The 23,995-nt window shown below is 46.8% G+C and overlaps 1 protein-coding gene across 3 annotated transcripts in view; it reads right to left on the bottom strand.

Annotated features, from left to right (window-relative positions):
* Positions 1-23,635, bottom strand: part of WDR59 (WD repeat domain 59) — a 51,019-nt gene extending 27,384 nt beyond the window's left edge. For all 3 annotated transcript variants that reach the window (XM_050904107.1, XM_050904108.1, XM_050904109.1), the window contains exons 1-12: positions 23,582-23,635; positions 19,514-19,563; positions 17,436-17,571; positions 13,816-13,901; positions 12,820-12,900; positions 10,840-10,877; positions 8,743-8,831; positions 8,163-8,279; positions 7,135-7,212; positions 5,930-6,086; positions 4,122-4,201; positions 1,190-1,322 (exon numbers count right to left, since the gene is read on the bottom strand). In XM_050904107.1, coding sequence (XP_050760064.1) covers positions 1,190-1,322; positions 4,122-4,201; positions 5,930-6,086; positions 7,135-7,212; positions 8,163-8,279; positions 8,743-8,831; positions 10,840-10,877; positions 12,820-12,900; positions 13,816-13,901; positions 17,436-17,571; positions 19,514-19,563; positions 23,582-23,635 — 1,099 coding nt within the window. The remainder of the gene's footprint in view (positions 1-1,189; positions 1,323-4,121; positions 4,202-5,929; positions 6,087-7,134; positions 7,213-8,162; positions 8,280-8,742; positions 8,832-10,839; positions 10,878-12,819; positions 12,901-13,815; positions 13,902-17,435; positions 17,572-19,513; positions 19,564-23,581) is intronic.
* Positions 23,636-23,995: the final 360 nt, after the last annotated feature.

The raw sequence follows: 23,995 nt of genomic DNA, 5'->3' as shown, positions 1-23,995 counted from the left end.
CATGTAGACAGAGGTGCTGACGACTTTTAGAAACTTGTTCTGCTGCCACGTAGGACAGGTGGCAGAGAGGAACTTCACTGGGATTTGCTGGGCAGGAAACCTCCAGTTAGGAAGAGATGTCTTCCCTAAGGGACCTCACAGCTGGCTCCTTTATTCAAAGGACAGATATTAGACCACTTCCTCCCCAGTTTGTTGGCAAGTCAAAGGGAGAATCAAATCGCTTTCCTGCAAGCGCCTCACATGGGGATCCACTGCAGCACCTTGCTACAATACAGAAAGGAACTGTGAATTTAAACCCAAGCTGACACAAAAGCATGGGAGCACCCAATTCTTCTTCCTCAATATTAGATATAGAAATCTCTTTAGATAGCTTTTTCACATGCACATCACCACCATGGGTCTCAGCTGCTGCAGTCTCTTCTATTCTAGTACTTACGCTTTTCAAACACTAACACCCTGAATGTTTAACCTGGCCAGAGCCTTAACCACACAAACCCTCTTTTGCATTTCTTCCTCATATGCCTTCTCTTCCATAAAGCTTTCTGTTAAAGCCTCTGACCCATTCCCATCTACCCATCTGGTACTCAGAAGTCAGAGATACCATCCCTCCCCCTCTGCTCTGCCAGCCTTCAGCCACCTCTCATCAATAAGTGAACAAAAATTCACGAGCTCTCTCCATACGACGTCTGGTGGATGGGAGAAGACACCAGCAAACTTCTCCACATTCGATCAGTTCACACACTGACCCTAGCAGAAGTGTTTAGGTACCAGGTGTGACGCAAGCAGCTTGTGTCAGAGTGCCTGACCCATACGCTCCCCTCTTCTGTGGGCTCATCTCTTGGCTTAAACTAATCTACCTCTGAAGAGACAGAACTTACTTTCTGATTGCCTTATTTTTGGCAGCAAGCCACAACTATGATCTAAAGAGAATGCAGTTAAATGGCATTAGTGACAAGGACGAGCTCGTTTTACAGCTAGAATTATTGTGTTAGAGGAGAAAAAACTTGGGATGACCATCCTGAGAAACCCCTAGTGTCTTCCCTCCTCTCAGTTGGGGAATCCATTAACCTTTGAAACAGCACCAGTTTGTGCTTTGCCTACGATGTTATTTTCTTATGCCAAGATGCATCTTCTTCCCAAAACAAAGACAGCCGGTGTTTGAAGTTCCATGACCCATCGCTTGTCTTACCTTCCTCATCCCCATGTCCAGAGTTATGCTGGGGCTCCGAGTCCTGGGGGTGAAGGGTCTTGTCTGGCTCTGGCAGATGAGAAATCCCATCGATGAGGTCCTCGACTCCATCCAGGATATCGTTAGCACACAGCTGAAAAGAACAAACGCACCCACATGCTGCACAACAGAAACCAAGCTGTGGAAAGAGCCACCACTAAACAACTCGTTTCTCCAGGGATTTGCAAGGTAGGTCTGCCCACACAACAGTCATGACTGAGACCTCAGCATTGTTTCTGTGACAGAGACAGAGGATCTTCCACATTCCAGCACCCTCAGCTCTGTCACCTCAGACAGCCTGGCCAAATCTCCTGCTCACTTACAAAGCCACTGTCCTGGTTTTGGCTGGGATAGAGTTAATTTTCTTCTTAGTAGCTGGTACAGTGCTGTGTTTTGGATTTAGTGTGAGAATACTGTTGATAACATGCTGATGTTTCAGTTGTTGCTAAGTAGCACTTATCTGAAGTTAAGGACTTTTCAGTTTCCCATGCTCTGCCAGCAAGCAGGTGTGCAAGAAGCTGGGAGGGAGCATGGCCAGGACAGCTGACCCAAACTGGCCAAAGGGATATTCCATACCATAGAACGTCATGCCCAGTATATAAACAGGGGGAGTTGGCTGGGAGGGGCGGATCGCTGCTTGGGCATCGGTCAGCGGGTGGTGAGCAATTGCACTGTGCATCACTTCCCCCCCCCCCCCCCTTTTTTCTGCTCTTCTTTTTTTACATTCCTTTTCATTACAATTATTACTATTATTATATTTCATTATTATTATTTTTAGTATTATATTTTACTTTAGTTATTAAACTGTTCTTATCTCAACCCACGAGTTTTACCTTTTCTCCCCAATTCTCCTCCCCATCCCACTGGGAGTGGGGAGCAAGGGAGCGGCTGCGTGGTGCTGAACTGCTGGCTGGGGTTAAACCATGACAGCCACTTAATTGACAGGGCCAGTCTAAGTAACAGAGGTTTTACTTTAATCAAAACTAAAGCTGATATGACTTTAATTCCTTGAATTAATTTGTCAAAACTGGTTTAATTTTTTTGATCAGATATAATAGTAGCACACTTTCTGCTTTTGATATTTACACTCCAGTAGGATCTAGAGACCCAGGTACATACTAGGGGCCCTAGTGTTCTAGGTCCTGTATCAAAAAGAGACCATGAAAACTTGTATTTTAAGTTTAGCACAAGAAAACAGGGAAGATGAAGAGAAGAAACATAGGGAGGAGAAAGGACAAGGGTGCGATGGAGCAAATTACAGCATTGGTCACCAGCAACATGCCATCATGTGTGTAGTTTGATCCAGACAAAGACAAGGACAAAAGAGTGGGAGCCAGCAGAGGAAGAGTAAACGCTCTGACATGGATGAACAATTGATTTAAAGCAGGAAAGAAATCAAATATTCACAAATATATCCTGTAGGAGTAAAGGGTTATTTTTCACAGAGAAAGTTTGTTACAGACCTGCAGGACTCCTGCAGGATCTGTGCTGGGACACATGCTTCTCAACAAATTCATTAAAAACCTGGAATAGGAGGTGAATAGCGACATGACCAGGTTTGCTGATGCCAACAAGTTTTTCAGGGTAGTAACGACAGTGGCTGACTGTAAACAATCACAGAAGGACCTTACAGGAGAAACTGTATTAAAATGAAAGATGAACTTCAGTTCAGATAAATATAAAGCAACGCACACAGGGGAAAAAATGGCAAGTTCAAGCTGCCTGAGGGAACAAGATGTAGAGGCCAGACTAAGCTGGTGTTTTCATGGAATTATGCCTGACAATTTAAAAAACAAACCGAGTACTGAGAATTCTTTGGAAAGAACAAAGTTCAGATCCCCATCCCAAAAAGTATATCGTAGAACTGAAAAAGGGTCGTGAGAGGCAAAAGGACAATCAAAGTTCTCGTACAAAGGAGGAAGTAAATCAAGACCTTTTGACTTGAAAAAGGAGGCAGCTGAGGAGGGATATGATGGAGGTCTACAGAATCACCAGTAGCACAGACAAGATGGCTGCTCATTTCATCTTCAATGTAATGAAACTAGCAGGTTGCAAAATAAACAAATTAAAGGAACTGGTTTTCCACGCAACATGCAGAAAAAGCCATGAAACTCCTTGTTGATAGGATGTTTAAGATAACAAAAATTTACACAGGTCCAAGAAAATACTGAACAAGTTTATGGAAGTGAAACTTATCAAGCTCTGGCAAATACCAAGATGCCAGACTCAATGAGTCTCTAAGGTGCAAACTGCAGGAAGCTGGCAGGGCATTTGAGAGAAACATCACTCCATACTTGCCTCATTCTTATCCCCTTCCAAGACATCCACAGCTGAAGATGAGACAGGGCAATACGGGCCATCGTGGTCATATGAACCTCTGGTCTGACCCAGCACAGTTGTTCTAGTAATTGCATCAGCAATTTGTAACTGCTGCCAGACAGCAGAACACCACGATTCCCACTGCCTGCACCAGGCTAAGAGGCAATGGAAACAAGGGGAGGAAGTGGAGGGCACAATCCCTACATTTACCTGATACCTAAAATGCCAAGAAAGAGTCATACAGTCTTGCAGCCATGGAGGTGGTATCTTCAGAGGCAATGCAAGCAGTAACTGATCTCCACCTTCCCCAAACAACAACTACGCTCACTGTTATACAACAAAGCAGCCTTGTACTTCCACAGAAGCTTTTGAGGCACAGACACAGAGAGGCCTCATCACAGGTCTCCTTGGGGATGTTTCTGGGCTGGAGCTGAAGAGGAAAGTGAAGCGGCAGCTGGCTGCTGTGTCTGCAGCTCTAGGATATCAGAGGAGTGACTGGGAGTGCAAGGAAAGGGAGGTGAATCCAGCCTGCGAGAAAACTGTCTACAGTTCAAGAGCAAAAGTGTTTACGTACCCTCTGCAGCTGAGAGTCGATCCGCCACATCCGCAGAGTCTGATCACGGGACCACGTAACCAGCTGGTAGTCTTTAGAACCTAAAAAGGACAGAAACAACTTATAGACCCCACTGAAAACAGAGACTATCTCAGCCCTGCGTTTAGTGTAAACAGATTCAAGCAAGCCAGCAGGGAGATCCGATGGATAAGTCACTAAACTGAAAGGCAGAGTGAGTCCTTTTCTGCTTTGCATTGACCTAGGTGCATCAGCCTTTATGCCTCCCTGCACCGCGGCTACCACACCTCTAAATGGGGTACAATTTACAGGTAAAAAGCACAAAGTAAGTATAACGAATGTGATGAAAGTTTTCCAATGAGGAATGAACAAGATCTACTACAATACTTGTTTAAATGGAAGAAATAATATAGTTGAGAAACAGATTTATTTTTACAATAACTATAAAGTCAAAATATCTTTTAGTTCACCCTATTTGTTTCAAGATGCAGATGTTTTAAAACATTTCTAAGCTAAGAGAAGCTGGTTCTACCCTTCCCCTTTTTCCTTCTGAAAGACTTGGATGATGCCAAGACAAGTTCAGGTTGTGATGAAATACATCTAGCCACGTACTATCTATCAACAGATACAGGTGCACAGACTTATTTATGCCCATGTTTAGGCCTTGTGATACAGTTTAAGTTTCCCTTGTCAAACAGCTGCTACACTTAAGAATTTGCTGCTGCACAGCTGCTTCCTACACCCCTCTGCTGAGGCACAGGGGCTGTCTAAATACAGCACAGCAGACTCTGTGGAAGGAGATTTGCGCTATCTTGGTTGTCTCTGCATTGAAGCAGACTTGGAATGCTTGCATGATTGATTTATGTTGCTTAGGATGAGCGTGACTTCCAGCCTCGGATATACATCTATTAACTCAGCTAAGACAACACAACTATGGTTCAAGCCTGTTTGAATGTTCAGTTCACATGCTGTCTTAGACTGCGCCTCCAGATCCTAACACAGTTCTATATTGCTCTCCTCTTTTTGAAAGAAGAAAAGCAAGGTATAGAGAAGGAGGTGACTTAACTGAATTGTCCCAGCAGCTGGTAGCAGAGGGTTGGACCAGAACTTTTACACAGCACTGCAAAGCCGTACCACAAGTGACACCAAAGCCAGACGTGCATGTTCTGTCAATGGCAGCTGAGGTGCTGGAAATAAAAGCTGTGCTCTGTGTGGTTATCCAACCTCTAATATGGAATCTCCTATATTTAGCTGCCTACACTGGAAAATTTAGTCAGGACTGAACTCTAACAGCAGCCTCGCTATCCCATGCTCTTCCTCCCCTGCCTTTGCCAGCACACAGATAAGGTGGGTTCACTCGATCTGTGGTCTGGGATACGCTGGAGGCCGCTGATCCAGGCAGTGATGTGAGGGGTTAACTGGTTAGCCTGCAGCTCTGAGCATGGGGAAGGTGCCTGCACTCATGCACCCATCTAATAGTTTGTACAATTTATTCTGAAAGATCCATTTAAAAATAGACTCACAGGAGAGTGGAAGCAATTAGAGTCACCGCTGACCCACTCAGCATTCGGTGGATTTGCTCTGTTAGCATGGAAACAACAGGGGAACGCTTCTGTGGGCAGTGCCATAAAACAAGTATCAAACAGCTGTAGCTTGAGGGGGGGCAGGAAAGCGGGTAGGAGCCGCTCCAAGGAAAGGCAAGAGTCAAACGGCGATAGCATAAGCACCGTAGCCAGGAGCCAGGCCTCCACACCCCTGGTTAGCTGACGGCCGCAGCGCAGGGGAGAGAGCACATCCAGCCCTGAACTCACCTTCTTTCTGCTTCCTCCACTGAAACTCCAGCACCACGTCATCATGTCCCACAAAAGTGTGGACAGGCGTGTTCAAGTCAAAGACATTCCAGAGAAGGAGACTGTTCTCCCGACGGAGTTGGGGGACCATCACTGTCACCAGCCCATTGCTGAAAGGCTTGAGAGAGAAACACCCTTCCAGTTAGCCTTGGGAAGTTATGGTCCCATGCTGCTGTTATCACGCTCTAATTTTTTCCTTTTCCTACCAAGCACACGTGTGTTTTAAAGGAGCTTATCACAAAACAGAACCAGGCCTAAAACTGGGGGGGGAGGGGGAGGTCTAAGGCAATTGCTGTGCAAAAACAGTGTCTTACAAGGGAAAAAGATGTAGTACACTTCAAGATATTCAATGCAGCTCACTTGAGATTAACTATTTCTTTCTGCTGCTTCCTCATTTTTCAGCTGTGAGGCTGGAGGGATTTCACCGTTGACTTTTCCCATGGGATCTTTACTGCAATTTGCCGAGAGCTGCAAGAACTGCTACCTGGGGACTGAGCCCCAGCAGCTGCTCAGGGTCACGACGCTCAGAGGAACACTGGAACCCAGTCCACATCCTCTACCATGGGGACAGGGAAAGAGGATCAAAGATTCAAGGCACAGCACTGGCTTCAGGCCACATTCAGATCTCTGGGGAAAAGAATGGATATGACTGATGTTAAGAGCTTTAGCTTCACATGGCCGGGTGCTTGCTCTATAAAAGGCAACAGTTCTTGGATTTGATATGCTGTAAGAGCCCACTGTGGCACACTTGGAAACCTGAGGGAGTAAAGGAGGCACTCAGAGGGGGAAGACGACCACTGCATTGCTCTGTGCAACAGGTACCAATACTGGACCTGAGTGGAAAAACAGGACAGCAAGAGCAACAGCCACTTTCTGAGCCTCCTGCTCCCAGAGCCAACCACCTGCATCTGGGTTTTCACCCCCCAGGAGGATGATGCCCAAGACTGGGATCTCACACTGCTAGTCATTCCTGCTCCTGAGTGCCTCCCATGGTGGGTGTTGCTTTTCTAGGCCTTTTAAGCACCAAGAGGGATTTTTAAAATCTTCTTAATAATGTCCAGCAGTAGAACTGGTGAGAAGCCCTTCAGCAGTTCTTCTTTACTTAATGTCCCTTTGTGTATTTGCTCTCACAGCACAAGTGGGGCTGGTGGGAGTTTCTCACTCACCGTGTATCTTGCCTTCCAGACGGGAACCTGGCAGGGAAGGATATTGAGGTATTTCCGAGGCTGACGGTAATCCCAGAACTTCAAAAAAACAAAAAGACAAGCAAAGGCAGGAGTCAGCTGGCTATACTTTCAGGCTGCAGTTTTCCATGTGGCTTGCAGATATAGCAGAGCGAAAACCATGCCAGGGTGCCCACAGCATCATTAGTAATCCCATTCATTAGCAGCAGAGATGGCCCCAAAGGACAAATATCAAGCTATCAGCATCTGGCAGCGTCCCTTAGATGGCGAGTGACTTGGGGTCATATTCACAGTGATCATAGCTTGAGTAATTAGGGCAGGGAGACAGGCAGCCTGCTTGGGCTTTCAGAGCTACAAGGTACCCTGCAGGCTCCCAGCCAATGTGCCAGTCCAGACTGGAGGCAGGCCCACCCTGCTGTTACTGCTAATTTTGTAATGAAGAATCTAACCTTTTGCTTTGCTAGAATACACATCAATTGCATTTGCCTCAGAGCTTAGCTAAATGTGAATGAACTCCATTTGGCTGACATACAAAGCACACTATTTCCCCACAAGTAAAAGGCCCTGCATAGCAATGCTTGCAGGCAGTCTCTTATTGATAACCCGATTTGACATAAGTTTGGGAACGCCAGGGGCCGGAGTGTGTCTCCCTCCAAGTTGCTGGAATCAGCCTGAGACTGGCAACACTGCATTTTGGGGAGAAGGCTCTTCTGGCATGTGTGACCAGCTCCCTTCTGGCAAGCAACAGGCAGAGGCGGTTGTTTTCAGCTTCAGTACTGCCCAAACCACCACAGATATGTGGCAAACATATGTGCACCCATCCTGCAATGACTTCTCTGCCTGTTCTGGAAGCGCATCCCTGGCTCAACAAACACAGGCTGCCAGAAACAAAAAAATAAGGATCCCAGATCTTGCCAATGGCAAGCACTCCCCAAGACTTCAGCAGTAGAAGGGGATGTGCTCCACCATCCTGACATCTCCCAAGCAGAAGTCCCAGAAGCAACACTTACCCTGACAGAGTTGTCCTGGCTGGAAGTAGCCAGCGTATACTCATTGTCAGGATGCCAATCCAGGCCGTGGATTTTAGAGAGATGAGCTGCCAAGTACTCTATTGCAGTGCTGGGTTTCTGCAAGGAGAGACATTTTCCTTTTCAGCACAGGACTCCTGAAATTTGGTCTAGTTCTTTGGCATAAAGAGAGACACTTGAACAAGGGCAAGAGAGGTAGAACACCCTCCTGCTGGGGAAAGGCAAATAGCTCAGCAAAAGTAGTTGAAGAAAAGGTCCTGTGAAAGTGTGGCAAATTCCAGTCACCAAGTGCAGCCCTGAACCATACTTTATACTCAGTAAAACAGTTAAGTACTATGAGATCAAAAGCAAAATGTTAATGGGCACAGTTTCTGGGGAAGGAGGCTGTCTACATGCTCTCTTCAGGCTCGTGGGCTCCCAATTCTCTCTAGTTTAAATCAACCCACAAGAGAGATTTGGGATAAAAGAGTACATTTTTCTCAGTATCTATCTGTGACCAGAGGGGTGTCTGTATCGGGTAGGTGGGAATACGCACAGACTGCTCAAAAAACCCTCAGCTTACCCTTTTGTCCCATATTCGGACATCCCCATCGTGGCTTGTTGCCAAACAGTTGGCATTTTTCTTGTTCCATTTGACCTGGGAAGCTCCAGCTGTAGCACAAACAGAGCAGGTCAAAACAAGCAATTAAAAAGTAAATGGCACAGTAGACCCTTGACCTGGGCTTAGAGCTGCTCTTCTTAGCACAGGAAAGGCAGTTCAGAGGAAAGATATCCCAGAAGCCAGCGTGAAGGATGGCATGAAAATGACTAACTCCTGATTGCTCAGCTTAGTGTTTGTCCCCTGAAGACCTCAAAGCAAGAGTGTTCCAGTTACATGCTTAGAGATCTCCATCGCAATTTCTAGCCGTGGGTTGTACCCAATTAAAATACTCATGTCCGTTAGCTCAGATGGAGCAACTTCCTCCAGACGAGAACTGCAGGTTCATCACCCCTCCCAAATCCCTTCTGTTTTTATTCAAGCTACTTCCAGTTGCTCAAGGATTGATTCATTTGTCTCCCCAACACCCTCTATACTATCTGATGCTATACAGGGAACCAGTGTTATTGATCTATTATTAAAATACAGGTGTAGGAGAAGGCTGCAGTGCAGGTGGACCTTGTGTCTGGCCAGCTGGAGGTAGACTCACTGGGTGGACCAGAAGGCCCAACTGTCAAAATACAACACAGAAGTCAAAGACATCAATAGCATTGTAAAGAAACTGGATGATGGTCCAGATATGATTATATGGTATCATGAGGGACTCAGTCAAGTGCCTAAAATCAGGAGTTGGTTGGTTATTTCTAGTAAGCAGCAAAATACAGCTTCAGTTGATGTGGATTGTTCAGATATTGTAAGAGAAATACATGTTCTGTTCATCTGTATTCTGCCAGTATTTTCAAAACATTTTAAGCTCATCAGAAAGGTGAGGTCCATGAGAAAGCTAAATGGATCTCAGCCTGCTGCTATTCCCCACCTTCACTACCCACCTCCTGCTGCACGGTGAGCAGATTCATCCTGACAACCTGGCAAAAAGCTAGTCCAGGGGAAAAAAAGCTGCAAATAGGCTGCCAGTTAATTGAATTTATTCAATCACTGAAGGGTACACAAATGTCTGGACCAGCACTAAACAGAATCGGGCATGGGAGGAAGGAAGCTTTCCGGGGAGCTAGCTGCTGGGCTGGCTCAGCTGACCCGTGAAATCTCATCCCAGGCACCAGAACCAAATGCTGCTTCTCTCTGATTCAGGAAGGTTTTTGCATCGCTGCGATAGAGAGGTTTGCTGGCTGGAAGGGAAGGGGGAGCCACTACAGATGTGTAGCCTAAGGAGATCTAAGCAGCAGAGCATAAGAGAGACGTGTTATGAGGATTGCTGTAATACTGGGGACAGGAACTCAGGAAAAGGACATTTTGCTCGTCATCTGTACTTTGCCCCGTTCCAACACGCAGCCGGTGAGGACTGACACATAGCACCTGCCAGCAGGCGGTATTACAAGCAGCTGGACAGTCGCACTGCCAACAGCCATGACAAGTGCCTTTCCAGAGCAAGCGCAGCCCAAAGAGAGCACCTTCGTGTCACCGCTGCGGCTGCCTGCATGTTGAAGGTGCTCCAGGGAAGCAGATACAGCCAGTTAATGTACCCAGCCCCTCAGTAAGGAAGGGGGCAGGCTGGTGGTCGGCAGCATTCAACATCACGGCCTGGGGTGCGATTTAGTTTCTCAGCTGATTCAATCAAATATAAAAGGACATGGAGAAATTACAGACAGGCAACACAGGACAAGCGGTGCAGCAGGGTGCTTAAGCAGGAAGAAGCTACGTCTAAAAGGCACAAATGCTATGTGACTGTCCCCCAATTTCAGGACAGCCAGTCTGAGTACCACCACTGCCCTCCATGCCTGGGAACCTCCAAGGGCTCCGCATCCCCTCTGCATTCTGCTCCTCTAAAAGGAGTTGTGAACTGGAGCCTCTCAGGCTGCTCCTACATGGGACAGTCACACGTGGTGGCACTTCTGTACTCTGCCACGTTCAGCCTCGGAGCGTGAAGGGAGGGAGGAATAACAGCAGGGGCATATAACAATAGGCTTGTTTAATGCCTACATCACACATACACATCATACTTACCGACCGCAGAGAGCGAGACTGTAGGCTTCCTCGTGTCTCTGAAACACAACATGGCTAATGTGAGTACCCACAGCACAGCCCAGCAGCTCCAGTCTCCCCACTGAGCAACTTGCTATTCCAGGACTAATTTTATTGCTGCCTCTTGGGAGCTAACGTGTCTTCTGCTTACCAAAATACAGTTAAATGGAATAAAGAAAGAGGTGACCAGCTGGAGGACAACAGCCGTCCTGTCTTGCCCCACGTACAGCAGCAAGTTTAGGACATAGGATGGAGCTGGAGGAGACTAGAGGGAAGAGAAACACATGCAAAGTGTGGCATGTTGCAACTGGGCAGGCAAGGAAACTGAGCTGACAAAGTGTCACTGCAGGAAGCAACAAAACAGCCTTTCCCAGGAGGATTAAAAGGAACAAACAGAGCTGTGGAAAAACTCGAGAAAAGCCACTGATGTGTTTGTCAAGCCTTTGCAGACCCTGATTCAAGGCAGATGGAGCAGTGACTTCAGAGCAAAGACTTCACATCTAGCATATAACAACGAAATTACTAGGAAATAAGCCCAGCTGTGTGCAGACTCTACAGACCAAACTCTGCAGTGGTAGAAGCCAGTGTGGCACCATGACAACTCCTAGCAGCCAGGACACGGATCAAGGCACTAATTCGCTCCTCGACCTTGCTCCTCAGGAATTCACCTGCCCTTTCATGAAAAATATCAGTGAAAATAAGAAATATTGTCTTCAGCTTTTTGTGTTTGCTGAAAAGCAGAACATTTTCTGGAACGGACTGTACCTCTCCCTCTAAGAATTTCTGCCTAATCAAAAAGTTATTTTGTACGAAAAATTAAGCGGGGAATTTCCAGCTGCCCTTACTGCAGGGCTACCCGCCTAGGGTATCATTAGAGACAGCCGCTTCAGCAGGATGTTCATTTGCTAGAGGCCAGCAGCCCTGGGACCTCACTGCCCCAGCAAGCTCAGAGACCTTACTAGCACAAGTGGGATGTAGAGGCGAGTCAGAGACTGCCTAAGCATTTCTGGAGAAGTGATACAGGCAGACACAAAATGATGGAAGGGCACAACAGAGTTAAAGCAGAGCATCTGATAACAACCTTCAGAGAACGCTATTTTTTGCTTGGCGCTAAGACAGTATCACAGGAAAACACAACCAGCAGTTATTGTCTCTCTATGTCTTTTAATTACACATTAATAATATATTGCCATTCTCAAGCACCATTTAACCAAGGATCTAAGTGCTTCATAGGAGCTAAACAAGCCTCAGGGTAGCCTGGTGCAGTGGGGTTATATAATTATCCTCCTATTATAACTGAGCAAGGGAGGCAGAGAGGGACTAAGTGACTTGCCGGGGGTCATAAAGAGTTGCTGTACAGCCAGCAAGGGAACCCAGCAGTCCCAGTGCCAGCTCCTTCCTTCTCAGGTGTAAAATACGGGGTTTTAATATCGGTGGTTTTGGAAAGATCTGTTACCCTGAAATTACTCATGATAGAAAGCACCAGGAATCAAGGGAAGGCACAAACAGGAAAAGGTTCCTGAATACCACTGCCAGTCTTCCCACCAAGGGACAGCCAGCAACAATCACTGAATTTAGTGGAAAACGGCCGCAGGATCATGAAATGGTGCTCATTCACTCAGCTAAAAAACCCAACAGGTTGAGGATCACCCCTGGGTTCCAGGAAAAGCTCCCGAGGAGAGACGTGAAATGAGTAGCGAGTGAAGCCAGTCGCTTTTTTTGTTTTCCTATCAGGAGCACGACTGTGGCTTAACTGTACCACTCTACTGTCCTTCATTGACTCTGAACTGGCTTGAAAATAGGGGAATAGAAGACATCTTTGAGATTATGGGAAGCAGATAAAGCTCCTGCAAGCACAGCTGAAGAGCAGCACCCATCAGTGCATGCTTTGCCCTGCAAGCTGCTAATTATGGAAAGGAGTCCAATGATTTCCCTGCAGTGCAGAAACATACTGATTCTTACTTGATGTCCCAGATGTAGATGTATGTGTCAACAGAACTGGTGACCAGCAGGTCTGGCTCAAACACCGCCCAGTCCAAGTCGCTGCAAATGCAAAATCATAGTAGGTCAGCAGAGAAAAGCATACACAGTTCGCATCAACTTCTCACAAGCCCCCAGTACATTTCTCTGACAAATTCATGGCCACTCCATGACATCTACTGAAACTTTTTAAGTAAAAAGCAAGATCTTAATCATTTCTCTAAGTAAATTCCAAGAAGCAATGAAATGCTTTTAAGCAAATTCCAGTGAAGCATCCTCCTAGCCCTGAACTTTACAGCTATCATGCATGTGTTCTTTCCTCCACAGTGAAAGGGACACTGTCTCGGCGAGTTCCCAGTTACCCCACATTCTTGGCATCAACCCCTCACTCTGGGATGCCTTCCTGTTGGGCTCACCAGGCACACCTGGGACACAAACAGCCTCCAGTCAGCCATTTCAAGGGCTGTAATTACTTTCCACAGTCAGGAGCTGGAATAAAAACAGTCCTTCACCTGCATTTCCAGCCCAGCACTAAAATACACCCCTAGAACCAGAGGCAGAAATCTCCCCTGCACCATCGTAACACACTGTGAACTTGATCTTTGGGATTACCTACTTTAATTAAGCTGCTATCACACAGAAACATGGCTGGAATTCAATTTAACAAATGTGCTGCTATCTGTTTCCCAGATGATGGTTGCTGTTCATTACAAGGACAGCAGCCTAAGGCAATGACACTCAAGCCATCAAAGGCTAAGTTGATATACTGGGGGGAGCCATGAGAGGGTGAGCAGCTTCACATCTGACATCATCTCCAAATGGGAAGGCAGGACAGAGGGGCAGGCAGTACAGTCCAGAAAAGTAAGTAAAAATAGGCTGAGAGCAGAGCCTGAGCAGGGCTAGGACCGAAACATTCACCTTCTATGAAACAACCCATCGTTTTCCACCCAGCAGACTGCAGCATCACTTCTTCCTCACCTAATCACACGTGTGTGTCCTTGCAGCGATGTGCAAACTTCACCATTACCTTCCTTCCACTTATACAGGTCAACTCGCTGATTGCTCTGAAATTAGATGGAAGGAGACAGTGTCAAGCGAACAAGGTAGGACAGGAATCCTCGGGTCAGGACCAGGTTCCCTTCAGTTTGAACAACCTCAGTTACCAATGAGTCACACTGTGACTAGCAAAGTCCTTGCTCAAAGCAGGAGAGCAAAGATGAACCTACAGGCTGCAAGGACTCTCAAAAGCTTACACTTGAATTACACCCACTTAAAATTGGAGATAAACAAGAATGGGAGAAAAAAGTCACATTGCAAAATGTTTCCACGAAATGATGTTCTCAGAGCTTTTATTTCCTAACAACATGCTGTAACTGCAGGCAACAGGCAGCCAAATTCTCTCTGCAGGAATACCCTGCCAGTCTGTTCAGATTCACAACCGGAGTTTTCAGTGAGGGGGATGATGGATCACCACTGGTTCTCCTCAACTCTCCCTCGATTCCCTCCTGGGATAAACAGGGCCATTGCCAAACACGAACAATACATTCTAATAGCTTCAAGGTCACCTCCTCAAGGGTACTTCCATCCTTGCCAGCCCAGGAAAAAAGTCTTAAGTGCTTATCACTAACTGTAAACCACAGAAGCAAACCAGATGAATCAATGACAACATTATTTAGGGTTCCTTCACTCATTCCAGGAATAAATCCTCCCCCAAATGCAGCCACACACAAAGTTACTTGAAACTAGTTATTGTGCTTTAAGTTCATGTTCTGCCTCAATCAAGGTTCACTTCAGCCCAGGCCGACTGTAATCTTTCTGGGGCAGGAATTACCTTTTTGGGTGCATATATAGCACCAAGCACAGGGGGTCTTGGGCCATGACTGGAAACTCATGTTGATTTTGCAAAAACAGAAATAACACGACTTCAAAATTTGATCTTCATTAGCCCCTTGTTTTCAGACTTACAGGTAGATGAGGGAAAAGACAATAGAGAAGAGACTTATCTTAGATTTTTTGTGGCAGTTTCTTGTGGTGGTGGGTTTTTTCCTACCCCAAAGCTGCTTCATAGGAATTTGAACTTGCAGATAGATAAAACACTACAGCCTTCCCTGAAATGGAAGGTCTCCTCCCAACTCAGTAATAATATATGGCATTTCTCTAATAGCTCACAGCAGGGCTGCACAAGAGCTTGGGGCAAGGAAAAAAACTTGCATGTTTCTCATTGACAGAAGGATTTACAGGGGTAGAGTGAAATTACCCAACGGGATTTGTCCAGGACTCCAGAGCTGATGCTACAAGATAAGGATCACCAGAAGTTTCTCAGACTCTTAGTGGGGCATCTCACATGAAAAGTGTTGCCCCCAGCACCAGGTGTTGGGGAATGACAGCTCCTCCCATCAGGAGCATTTTCTAAAAAAATGTGCTTCTTGTGATAAGTATCAGTATACACTTCCAACAATTTCATCACCCTCTTGTTCAAGCATTTGTGACCACACAAAAAGAAGTAACAGGGATCTAGCATTGAAAACAATGGCATTTCTGAAACAACAGCTTAGGAGTCCTCAGAAATGTGCTTGAGCCAGAGGGCAGACACAGCCAAGCACAGCAAGAGGACATGTTTCAGCTCTTCTGGAAAGAAGCTAAAAAAATAAGAAGCCCTTATCCAAACACAGGGACAGACTTCCCCTCTGCCTGCACCACTTCCAATTAACGGCACCGCAAACCGGGTGAAGCTGTTGGAAAACAAGATGGTAGCCTTTTACACTCCCTTTCCATCCACAGGGATGCAGAGGGACAGGACCCTCAGGGCTGTCTACAACACTTGCGTGCTATACCTGAACATATGATGACCTCAACAGCAGACTCATGGGGAACTGACAGCCAGCCTGAGTCCAGAAGTAGCAAATCACATCTTCACAGTGCTGAATCCAAGCTGATTTAGCCTTCCCAATGCATCTTTGCCCCCTTAGGTATGGCCCTCAAACACATCCACATTGCCTCCAGACCTGACCTGGGACACAGAGACCTGAGCACATGGTATAAGTCTGCTTTCCACATCTAAACAAGACGGGCTAAATTCTAGTCTTAGGATGGGGCTGTAATGCATCAGCACCAAAATGCCAGCCAACTGTGAGATGGCTGGAAAGGACGTGTTTCTGACTCAAACTGGAAAAACCGCCTGATCTCATCTTGGGGATTCCTCACCTGATGTGTGTCAGCAGCTAAGTCTGAATCATCAGAGCATCTTAGCATCTTCATTTATAAACCAGAGCAGCCAGGTTTGATGTCAGCTACACCTAGTTTCAGGCTGGAACAAGATGGGTTCCTGTGTCTGCTCAGGGCAGCAAGAGACGGGAGTGCTCAGATGGGCAAGATGGGCACAGCTCCCCTTTGCAGCAGGGTCCTCCTCAGATCAGCCTTAAGCGATCGCTGGATATTGCCTTCAGAGCGTGTTTGACAAGAAGCTTTCCTGCTCTACTCACGGCCTGCACAGCACGTTTCCTTATTTGGTTTTGATCTTCACAGATGGTATCCAGAAGTGGCCCTGAAGGACACCTTTTTGCAAGTTTTGCTAGCTCTCCCCTCAGAAGCAGACAGCTGCTGAAGGCACCTTTAAGATGTCAGTCATGTGCCAGAGCTGGGAGGAGAGAGGCTGGGGAATGTCAGAGAGCAAACAAGCAAAGGCTCCTAACTGACAACACTGGTCCACTTTTAAGACTGCCTTTAATTTCAATCGTAGCCAGTCCAGGAAGCAAAAGGAACAAAAATCCCAGGAAACCACCTTCAGCTAAGTGTTTTCTCAAAAAAACAGATGAAACCTCTCCACCTCCAGCTATTCCAGGACTCTCAGGCTATAAAAGCAGACACAACACGGCAGCAAAGGCACCTCGCCACGAGAACAGTCTGCGCCTCGCTAGTGCCGGTTGCTGCAACGCTGTGGTTGATGGCTAAGACTGCCGCTAGCAGAAACTCAGGGCTCTGGGTGAACAAGCTACAAAGCATGATAGACCGAGTAAAGATCAGAGCTAAAAACTGCACTCAAGTCTCAGATGGCCACTACTGCTTCTTCAGATCAGCCTATTTACTTCTCCCACACACTGAATAAGAACTCCTTGCTGACTCGGTCCCTGCCCATCTGCAAACCTAGATTGTTACAGCGGTGAGCCAGTATTGACTCGTGCTATTTACAGACTGCCTGGTGCACCACATCCCACGAGGAAGGCAGGGGGGTGAAAACAAAACAGCACAGAGCAAAAAATTCAATAAGTACACAAATCTCATAACAGAATGGAAGTTAGAAAGAGAGCACATCCCCCCTTCCTTCCAGAAAAGGACCATTTGGATGCCCGATTTATTTGGCAAGGTGTTTTATAAAAGACAAGCAAGCAAAACTAGATTCAACACTGACCAACCAATAACTGAGAGCCAGCGAGCCAAATACCTCACTGGCAGTAAATCAGAGTTAGGCCTTGATCTTGCAATGTGACTTGCAGAAGCATGCCTGTGCCAGTTCCATACAGCCTTCCAACTCGGCAGAAGTCCACCCGTGAAAGACCGGGGAAGATGATGAGTTACAGCTTTTAAATAAGTGAACTTACTGAAGCTGCAAAGTAGTACGCGTAGCTGTCGTGCGGGTTCCACTGCACTGCCCCAATGTCCCACTTGCTCTGTCGGGAGATCTTTCGATGACCCTCATTTGGTGCATCCAGGTTGACTATGTAGAGGAAACGGCGGCTGCAAGACACACAGACACAAAGGGGCTCTATCGCACGGGACTGATCTCAAAACCCCAAGCTCACGTGGAGCTCGCAGCCTTGTGCCTAGAGGACCAAAGAAGAGAAGCATTTGACAAGACACATGAAAATACTATTCCTGAGAATGCTACATTTCACCATATACTTCAAAAAGGGCTACATTAAAAAAAAGAAAAAAAAAGACACCAAAATTAGACAGGATCTGCAAATGTAACGGGTAGCTCAGATCATAGAAAACCCCAGATAACCAGGATACGAAAGGAAGCGCTGGGAAATGGTGCAAACACATCCAAATATGCTTTGCTGGCCTAACGCTGCAGCAGCAGAGCCGAGGTGGCACGGGGCTGGGAGTGCAACACAATAGCTTCACAGGAGCCAGCTTCAGTCTGGAGAGGTTGCTCTGAGCAAGAGCTAATGAGCCTTGACAAACATGAGATGATTCTACGTGGCTGCGTGTTTTCACACCACCCTGTTTAGGGGGCTTGGTTCTGCAGACAGTACAAGTATACCTGCACAGAGCTAGCTTAGCTGCAGCAGCTTATTAACGTGAGTGGACAAAGCACTGCGCTGATCTGGTTATATTACTTACCTGAGCTAACCCTGTATGCAGCAGAGATATATTTGCACGATGCTAAACCTGAGGTCATACATCCTGCTGGATGTGGCCAACTCCCCACAAAGCTAGGCAAGGTATCATTCCCTCCACAGTGTGATTCATCTTACAAGCAAGATAAACCACCCAGAAATAACTGTGAGCCAGCTGAACTCTAATGGAAGACCAGCACCAAAACATATTGAACCATATATAATTAACCACACCAGCATCACATATGTCAGCTGCGTAGCAAGCGTACAGCTGCTCTGAGCACTCTGAATTTTCCCAAGAGAAGAAACATAAAGAACATCTTTGCTGCCTTTCCAGACCAAAGTCCTCAGGGCTCCCTACTCTGAAGAGCGAAGATGCTGAGCCCTCCGAGGCTCACATAGCTTTAAAAGAAAGGAGGCAAATCCTGAAGGGCTGCTGAGCATTCAGGAGAAGCTTCAAAAGCAGAGGGCCGCAGACCCGATGTTGAATTGCAGACAGGCTGTCCCCAGCTTGCTGTTGGCCCAAATAAGCAAGCTGTGAAACTGGGCAAGTGTAAGGAGGAAGAGGCATCAAGTTAGACCCAAACCAGCTGCTGAGCTGGTTAGTCCTGCGCAGGGCTGCTGGACTAAGGGTTTACGTGGAAACAAGCAGGGCTCTGAGTCGTATCAAAGGACCCATTTCCTCTAAGACTGACCAAAGGTCAGCTGCACCCACACAATCCTGAATTTGAAGTGAACATCCTAATTGGCGTGGTAATTGTGTCACTGACAGCGGGACAGGAATAGCTGTTAGTACTGAAAGGCGGCAGCTGGGCAGGCAACTACTGAGCTGTTTGAAGACTTGCCCTGAAGGTGGCTACGTAATGCCAAGCCCTCCTGGGAGCTCTGGCAGCTTGGAGTCTACGGCACTTACTGCTCTTGTTGAGGATCATCCAGCACTAAACCAGCAGAGGAGCGGGTCAGAGAGCTTGGCTCCTCTGCCCAAGTACACCAGGGGAATATTTGGGGCAAATTGTGTCTTAAGGAAATGTGATTTGATCTGTATTTCAGCAGAATCCAAACAGTACTTCATGATGCTCCACCTCCCACAAGTGGCTTTGGGAAAGCATGTATCAGGAAAGCCACGACAGTATTTTATTGTGCTGCTGTTGCTGGCTTTCCACTCTGTATCCCATTGGAAATGGGACCCAGAATCCTTTTCATCAAGCCTTGAACAGAATTTGCTGCACCTTTCTGAAACAATACATCAGCCCTTCAATTGAGGTCAGCCTGAAGGTTGCTGATTTGGCTTGTGGAAATGACTGTCATACATTTCTAACGGGGACTGTCACACTCACCCTGAGAGTACTGCACGCTGTCCCAGGCAATCCACTGACATCGCAGTCGCCTGTTAAAGAGAAACAGAGAACAAAACTAAATTATACCTGTCAGGTCAGCTTCTCAGTCAAACACACAGCTTTGGGGAGGAGTTCAGGAAAACCTGCCAGCTCATCTTCAAGGTATAAACTGCTATGGTAAGAGTCAAGGCTGATATTTGTCAAGGATGGCACAAGTAACATCCCCTTAAAGAAGCACAGATGGGCGATGGGGTGTAGCGGTTAATTTTGGGACGCAGGATAGCGCACAAAAAACATCTTTGTTAGAGTAAACTGACGACAAGACCTGGCAGACACCATTACAAGCACTGAGACCTTGCTCCCTTCTCCCCACTATGGCAATCACAGCTGCAGCCTTTCAATCAGCAATCTCTAATAATCTGTATTAATCAGCCTCTGCTCCTGCTCAGGAGCTTTCTCAGTCTCTCTCTCTTCCATTGCAGGGCCAGATTTAATTATATATGTACTGGGAGATAGAAGTGCAACCATTTGTGTATGGCTGGTCTCCAAAAATGAGAGATGGCTAAGAGGCATCAGAATTTACTTTGGCATTGCTTGTAAAGAAGGCTAAGAGATAACTTAAATGCCATAAGAAGGAAAAAAAAAAAAAAAAAGACTGTTTGAACATTGTCTCCCCCTCTTTTCGTTCAGAATGGAATTGGCTGATCATCTCGTTTAATTGCCAAGAGAATAAAGGAAAATTTTACTTGGAAAGCTGAACAGTTCGGCCCATAAACATAGATATGACTTCAATGCAGTTTTTAGCGTTCACAGTACAAAATCAGAATATGCCCCATATTCTTCAAACTAACTGCTGTCATCTTCAAAGCTACCTCTCTGAAGGCTCAGGACGTCTCTGCTGCTGTTCAGGATTCTGCTAAGTACTCTCAGCGCGGATGTAACAAGACTTCAGGATGTCCCACAGCTACTACTTACAAGCATCACTAAAAGCAGACAGACAATATGGCAATCTCACTCCGTTTCAATCAGATTTGACAGGAGAATAACCATCACAAAACCCTAGTTTTTTCAACCAGGGCCCAATCCCCTGCTTGCAAGTACCCCGACTAAGGGAAAAACAGCATCACGGGCTCGTTCTTCACTAGAGACCAAGAGTCCACATGGCACAGTGCTACAAATGCCTTCAGAGTTTCAGCAGGAGTCCGCAGTAAACCCCAGGCCTACATCTACACCCCAACCAAGCCGAGTATCACCGCTTTTGCTGTTCCAGGAACAACCCGCTTTCATTGCTTTTTCCTAGGTAGCAAATCCAGTCTTCTGGCAAGGTTTTCCCTAGTCCTAAAACTAACGCTGTAAATAAGAAGCTAGTTTTAGAATCTCTAAATGGTAAAGAAATAATTGCAGCTTCCTAGATTTCACAGCACCTTGCAAAACAACAAAGTGGGTTACTAAATTTATAAAAAAAGCAAGCAGGAGAAGGAAGTTTTCCCAGATGATACACATTTCACTTCTGAGGAATTACAATGAGGATCACTAAAGCCATTACTGGAACCAGAACTTTCTCATGTGATGAAGAGCTAGTCAGCCAACATATTTCATACAGCTGTGGCCATCTTTCCTCAAGACAGAAAAAAAAAAGTCAATTTAAAGTGATTGATAATTTCATATACGAGTTTATTTTTTCTGGTGTTGGCACCAGGATCTCATAAATCCTTACAAATTGTTTTTAATAATGAACATTGGTAAACTGTTTTTCCGGGCACCAAACATCATAAAATGTAATGAACAATCAGAATAAAGTAAAAAGTTTCACGTGTCAGGCTGCTACTCTGGTGGGTCACAAATGAAGTCATTTTACGGCAATAAACAGTTCCCTACAATACTACAGTCTTATCTAGGCAACAGGGAAAAAACCAAACAGCTGTCATTTAACGTGCTTGGTATATTGGTATGTCAGTCTTCACAGCACAACGTTCCAGAAGGGGAGAGCTGAAACTGAACAAACCAACCCAAAAGCAGTTTTTATCCTAAAACAACAATCAGGATAGCTAGAATTGCTGTTTATGAGTAACAATTATGTGAATAAGCACGGTAGGAGTACTGCACATTTGAAAACCAGCTCTGAGCCCACAGCCCAGGCAGCATCTTCTCAGACTTCAAACATCTACTTTGGCATTTCACTTGATTTCTGCTAGGCAAGCCAAGGAAAACACCTTTTCATGTCTGAACTTCCATTAGTGTTGAATCTAGCTTCATTCTCTCCACCTGAAAGGCAACAGACCAACCCGATTTGCCAAGGCTATACTGGTTTTCAAGAGCTGCAAACTCTTAGCAAGAAATACCAGTTCCCTGCATACCTAACTTCCCGTCTACACGCTGAGTTGCTACAAATGGTACTATTTCACCATCGGACGTGGTGAGCTTTACTCTCCTTTTGATAGCACGGACAGCCTGACAAGAGCCTGTGGGTCACGTCTAAATCAGAAGAGTACAGAGACTGCCACCTCTGTCAGCTTGTACAGAAAGATGACGCTTGTAGGCAATACTGGCCCCAAACTACCCGGAGATTTTCTGAAGTGTTACAGGTTGGGTGCTGTAGTTTTCACACGACACACTCTAGCATGGTGAACGAACACACCTGCAGTGCTTGCAGACATGTACGGGCTAAAAAATGCAACAGCTGCCTGCTCTTTTGACCCTTGTTTCCATTTAAGTTGGTTTTGGGGTAGGGATTTTGGAGATAGCGTGGCCTACAGGCAGAGCTCAAGCCTGGTACAGGATGATTACAGCCAAGGTGTTTCAATTTCTCAAGCTTGGGTCTCCCATCTGCAAAAGCGTTCGTGCAGACTCCTAAAAAAAGCTCAAGCACAAATATATAAATGAGTTTAGCTTGAAGCAGCAGTCTAGCAGCCCCAGCCACTGAAGCTCTCTGGTTTCATACGAGAGAGCAGGCAGGTCAGAACGGCTCTAGAAAGATCACACCAGAGTAAATTGAACCGACCAAAATACCAATGGTTAACCTCTCTATTAAGGTAGACGCCTGCACAACAGCGAGATTGAAACCCACTGCTGCAGAAGAGGATGGAAACACCTGTTCTCTCCCCTCTCTGCTCCCACACACCAGTCATTATGAATAAGCAATCAAATCATGAGGCCACGTATCTCCTGCACCAGATGCAATTTGAATCTCTGATCTAGGAAGACGTACCTTCGTATCTCATTACTGGTTTCCCAAGAGCAAATCTTCACCAGCAGACAAAACTGCTTTAACATTTATTCCAGGAGGAAAACAAAACCGATATAAAGCTTTTGAGGTATAAAAGCAAAAAGCTTTGTGAGCTTACAGAGGGTAGGCTGGAGGTAGCACACAGGATTCAATGCCCTATTTGCAATGCTGAACGCAGAGCTGACATTGCTCCAGCGCAAGAGGACAAATTAGAAGATGAGAGAGTTTGCAGACCTATTTTTTTAATCTTTCTGGGTTTCCTGCTGAAGTAGTTCATAGTTCACCCACCATATCCAGCTTTGCTAAGCAACTGCCAACGTCTTAAAAAAACACATTTCTTAGAATAGCTTCTAAGAGAGCACGTAAGCATACTCTGAGGGGAGTTCTCCTGTAACCAGCAACTTCAAAAACAAAAGCTGACCTTTTTGCTATTTATAAAAAAATACAACCCGCTTTTCCTGCTCATCGAGCAATACTCAACAATTTATATCGCAGCCGAGAAAGTAGCTATAATGGTCTCAGAGGAAAAATGAGGAAAGGTGTGTGGGAAGTGGTAATATATTCTATCAGGCCTGCCAATATACTTAAAAAAAAAAAAATCCAAAATCTAATTAAGATTAGAAATAAAATGCCTCGTGAATTGAGGCATTATCTCCGCGCAAACGCCTCCGAGACCGGCTCAGCCCCGTCCACAGCCGGCGAAAGGCCCCGCGGGGCCGCCGAGCCCGCCCGGGCCGGGACCCCCTCCCGCTCCTCACGGGAACGGCCGGGCCCGTCCGGGGCGGCCCCCCGACGGCCGGTCAGAGCGGCAGCCCCCCGGCAGCAGCGGCAGCCCCTCCGACCTGGGCGTCGCGGAACTCCACCACCACATTCTCGCTGCTCCAGCGCGCCGCCATCTTGGGCCGCCCCAGCAACCCCCGACGCCGGCGGGGCAAAGGAGGAGCCGGCGGCAGCGCGCCTGCGCACAGCGGGGAAGGCGGGGGGAACGCGCGGGGGCGGCTGGGAAATGTAGTCCCCCCCTCACACCCCTGCACACACCCCCCCCCCGGGTGAACCCGGGGGCAGAGTGTCCCGAGGAGCCGGCGGGGCCTCACGGCCCGGGTCGCCGCAGCGGGGCCCGCGTGGGCCCGGCCTCCCGGAGGGGCTCGCTGCGGCGGCGTCCGGGCGGTTACGGCCCCGCTGCTGCAGGCCCTTGCGGAGCGGGGGTTAGTGGAGGCGGGGGCCGAGGCCTGTGCTCCGCGGGGCAGCTCCCGCCC

The sequence above is a fragment of the Gymnogyps californianus genome, chromosome 12 (assembly GCF_018139145.2).
Source record: "Gymnogyps californianus isolate 813 chromosome 12, ASM1813914v2, whole genome shotgun sequence".
Taxonomy (NCBI): domain Eukaryota; kingdom Metazoa; phylum Chordata; class Aves; order Accipitriformes; family Cathartidae; genus Gymnogyps; species Gymnogyps californianus.
The sequence above is the reverse complement of the archived record's forward strand: the minus strand, read 5'-3'. Positions and strand labels throughout refer to the sequence as shown.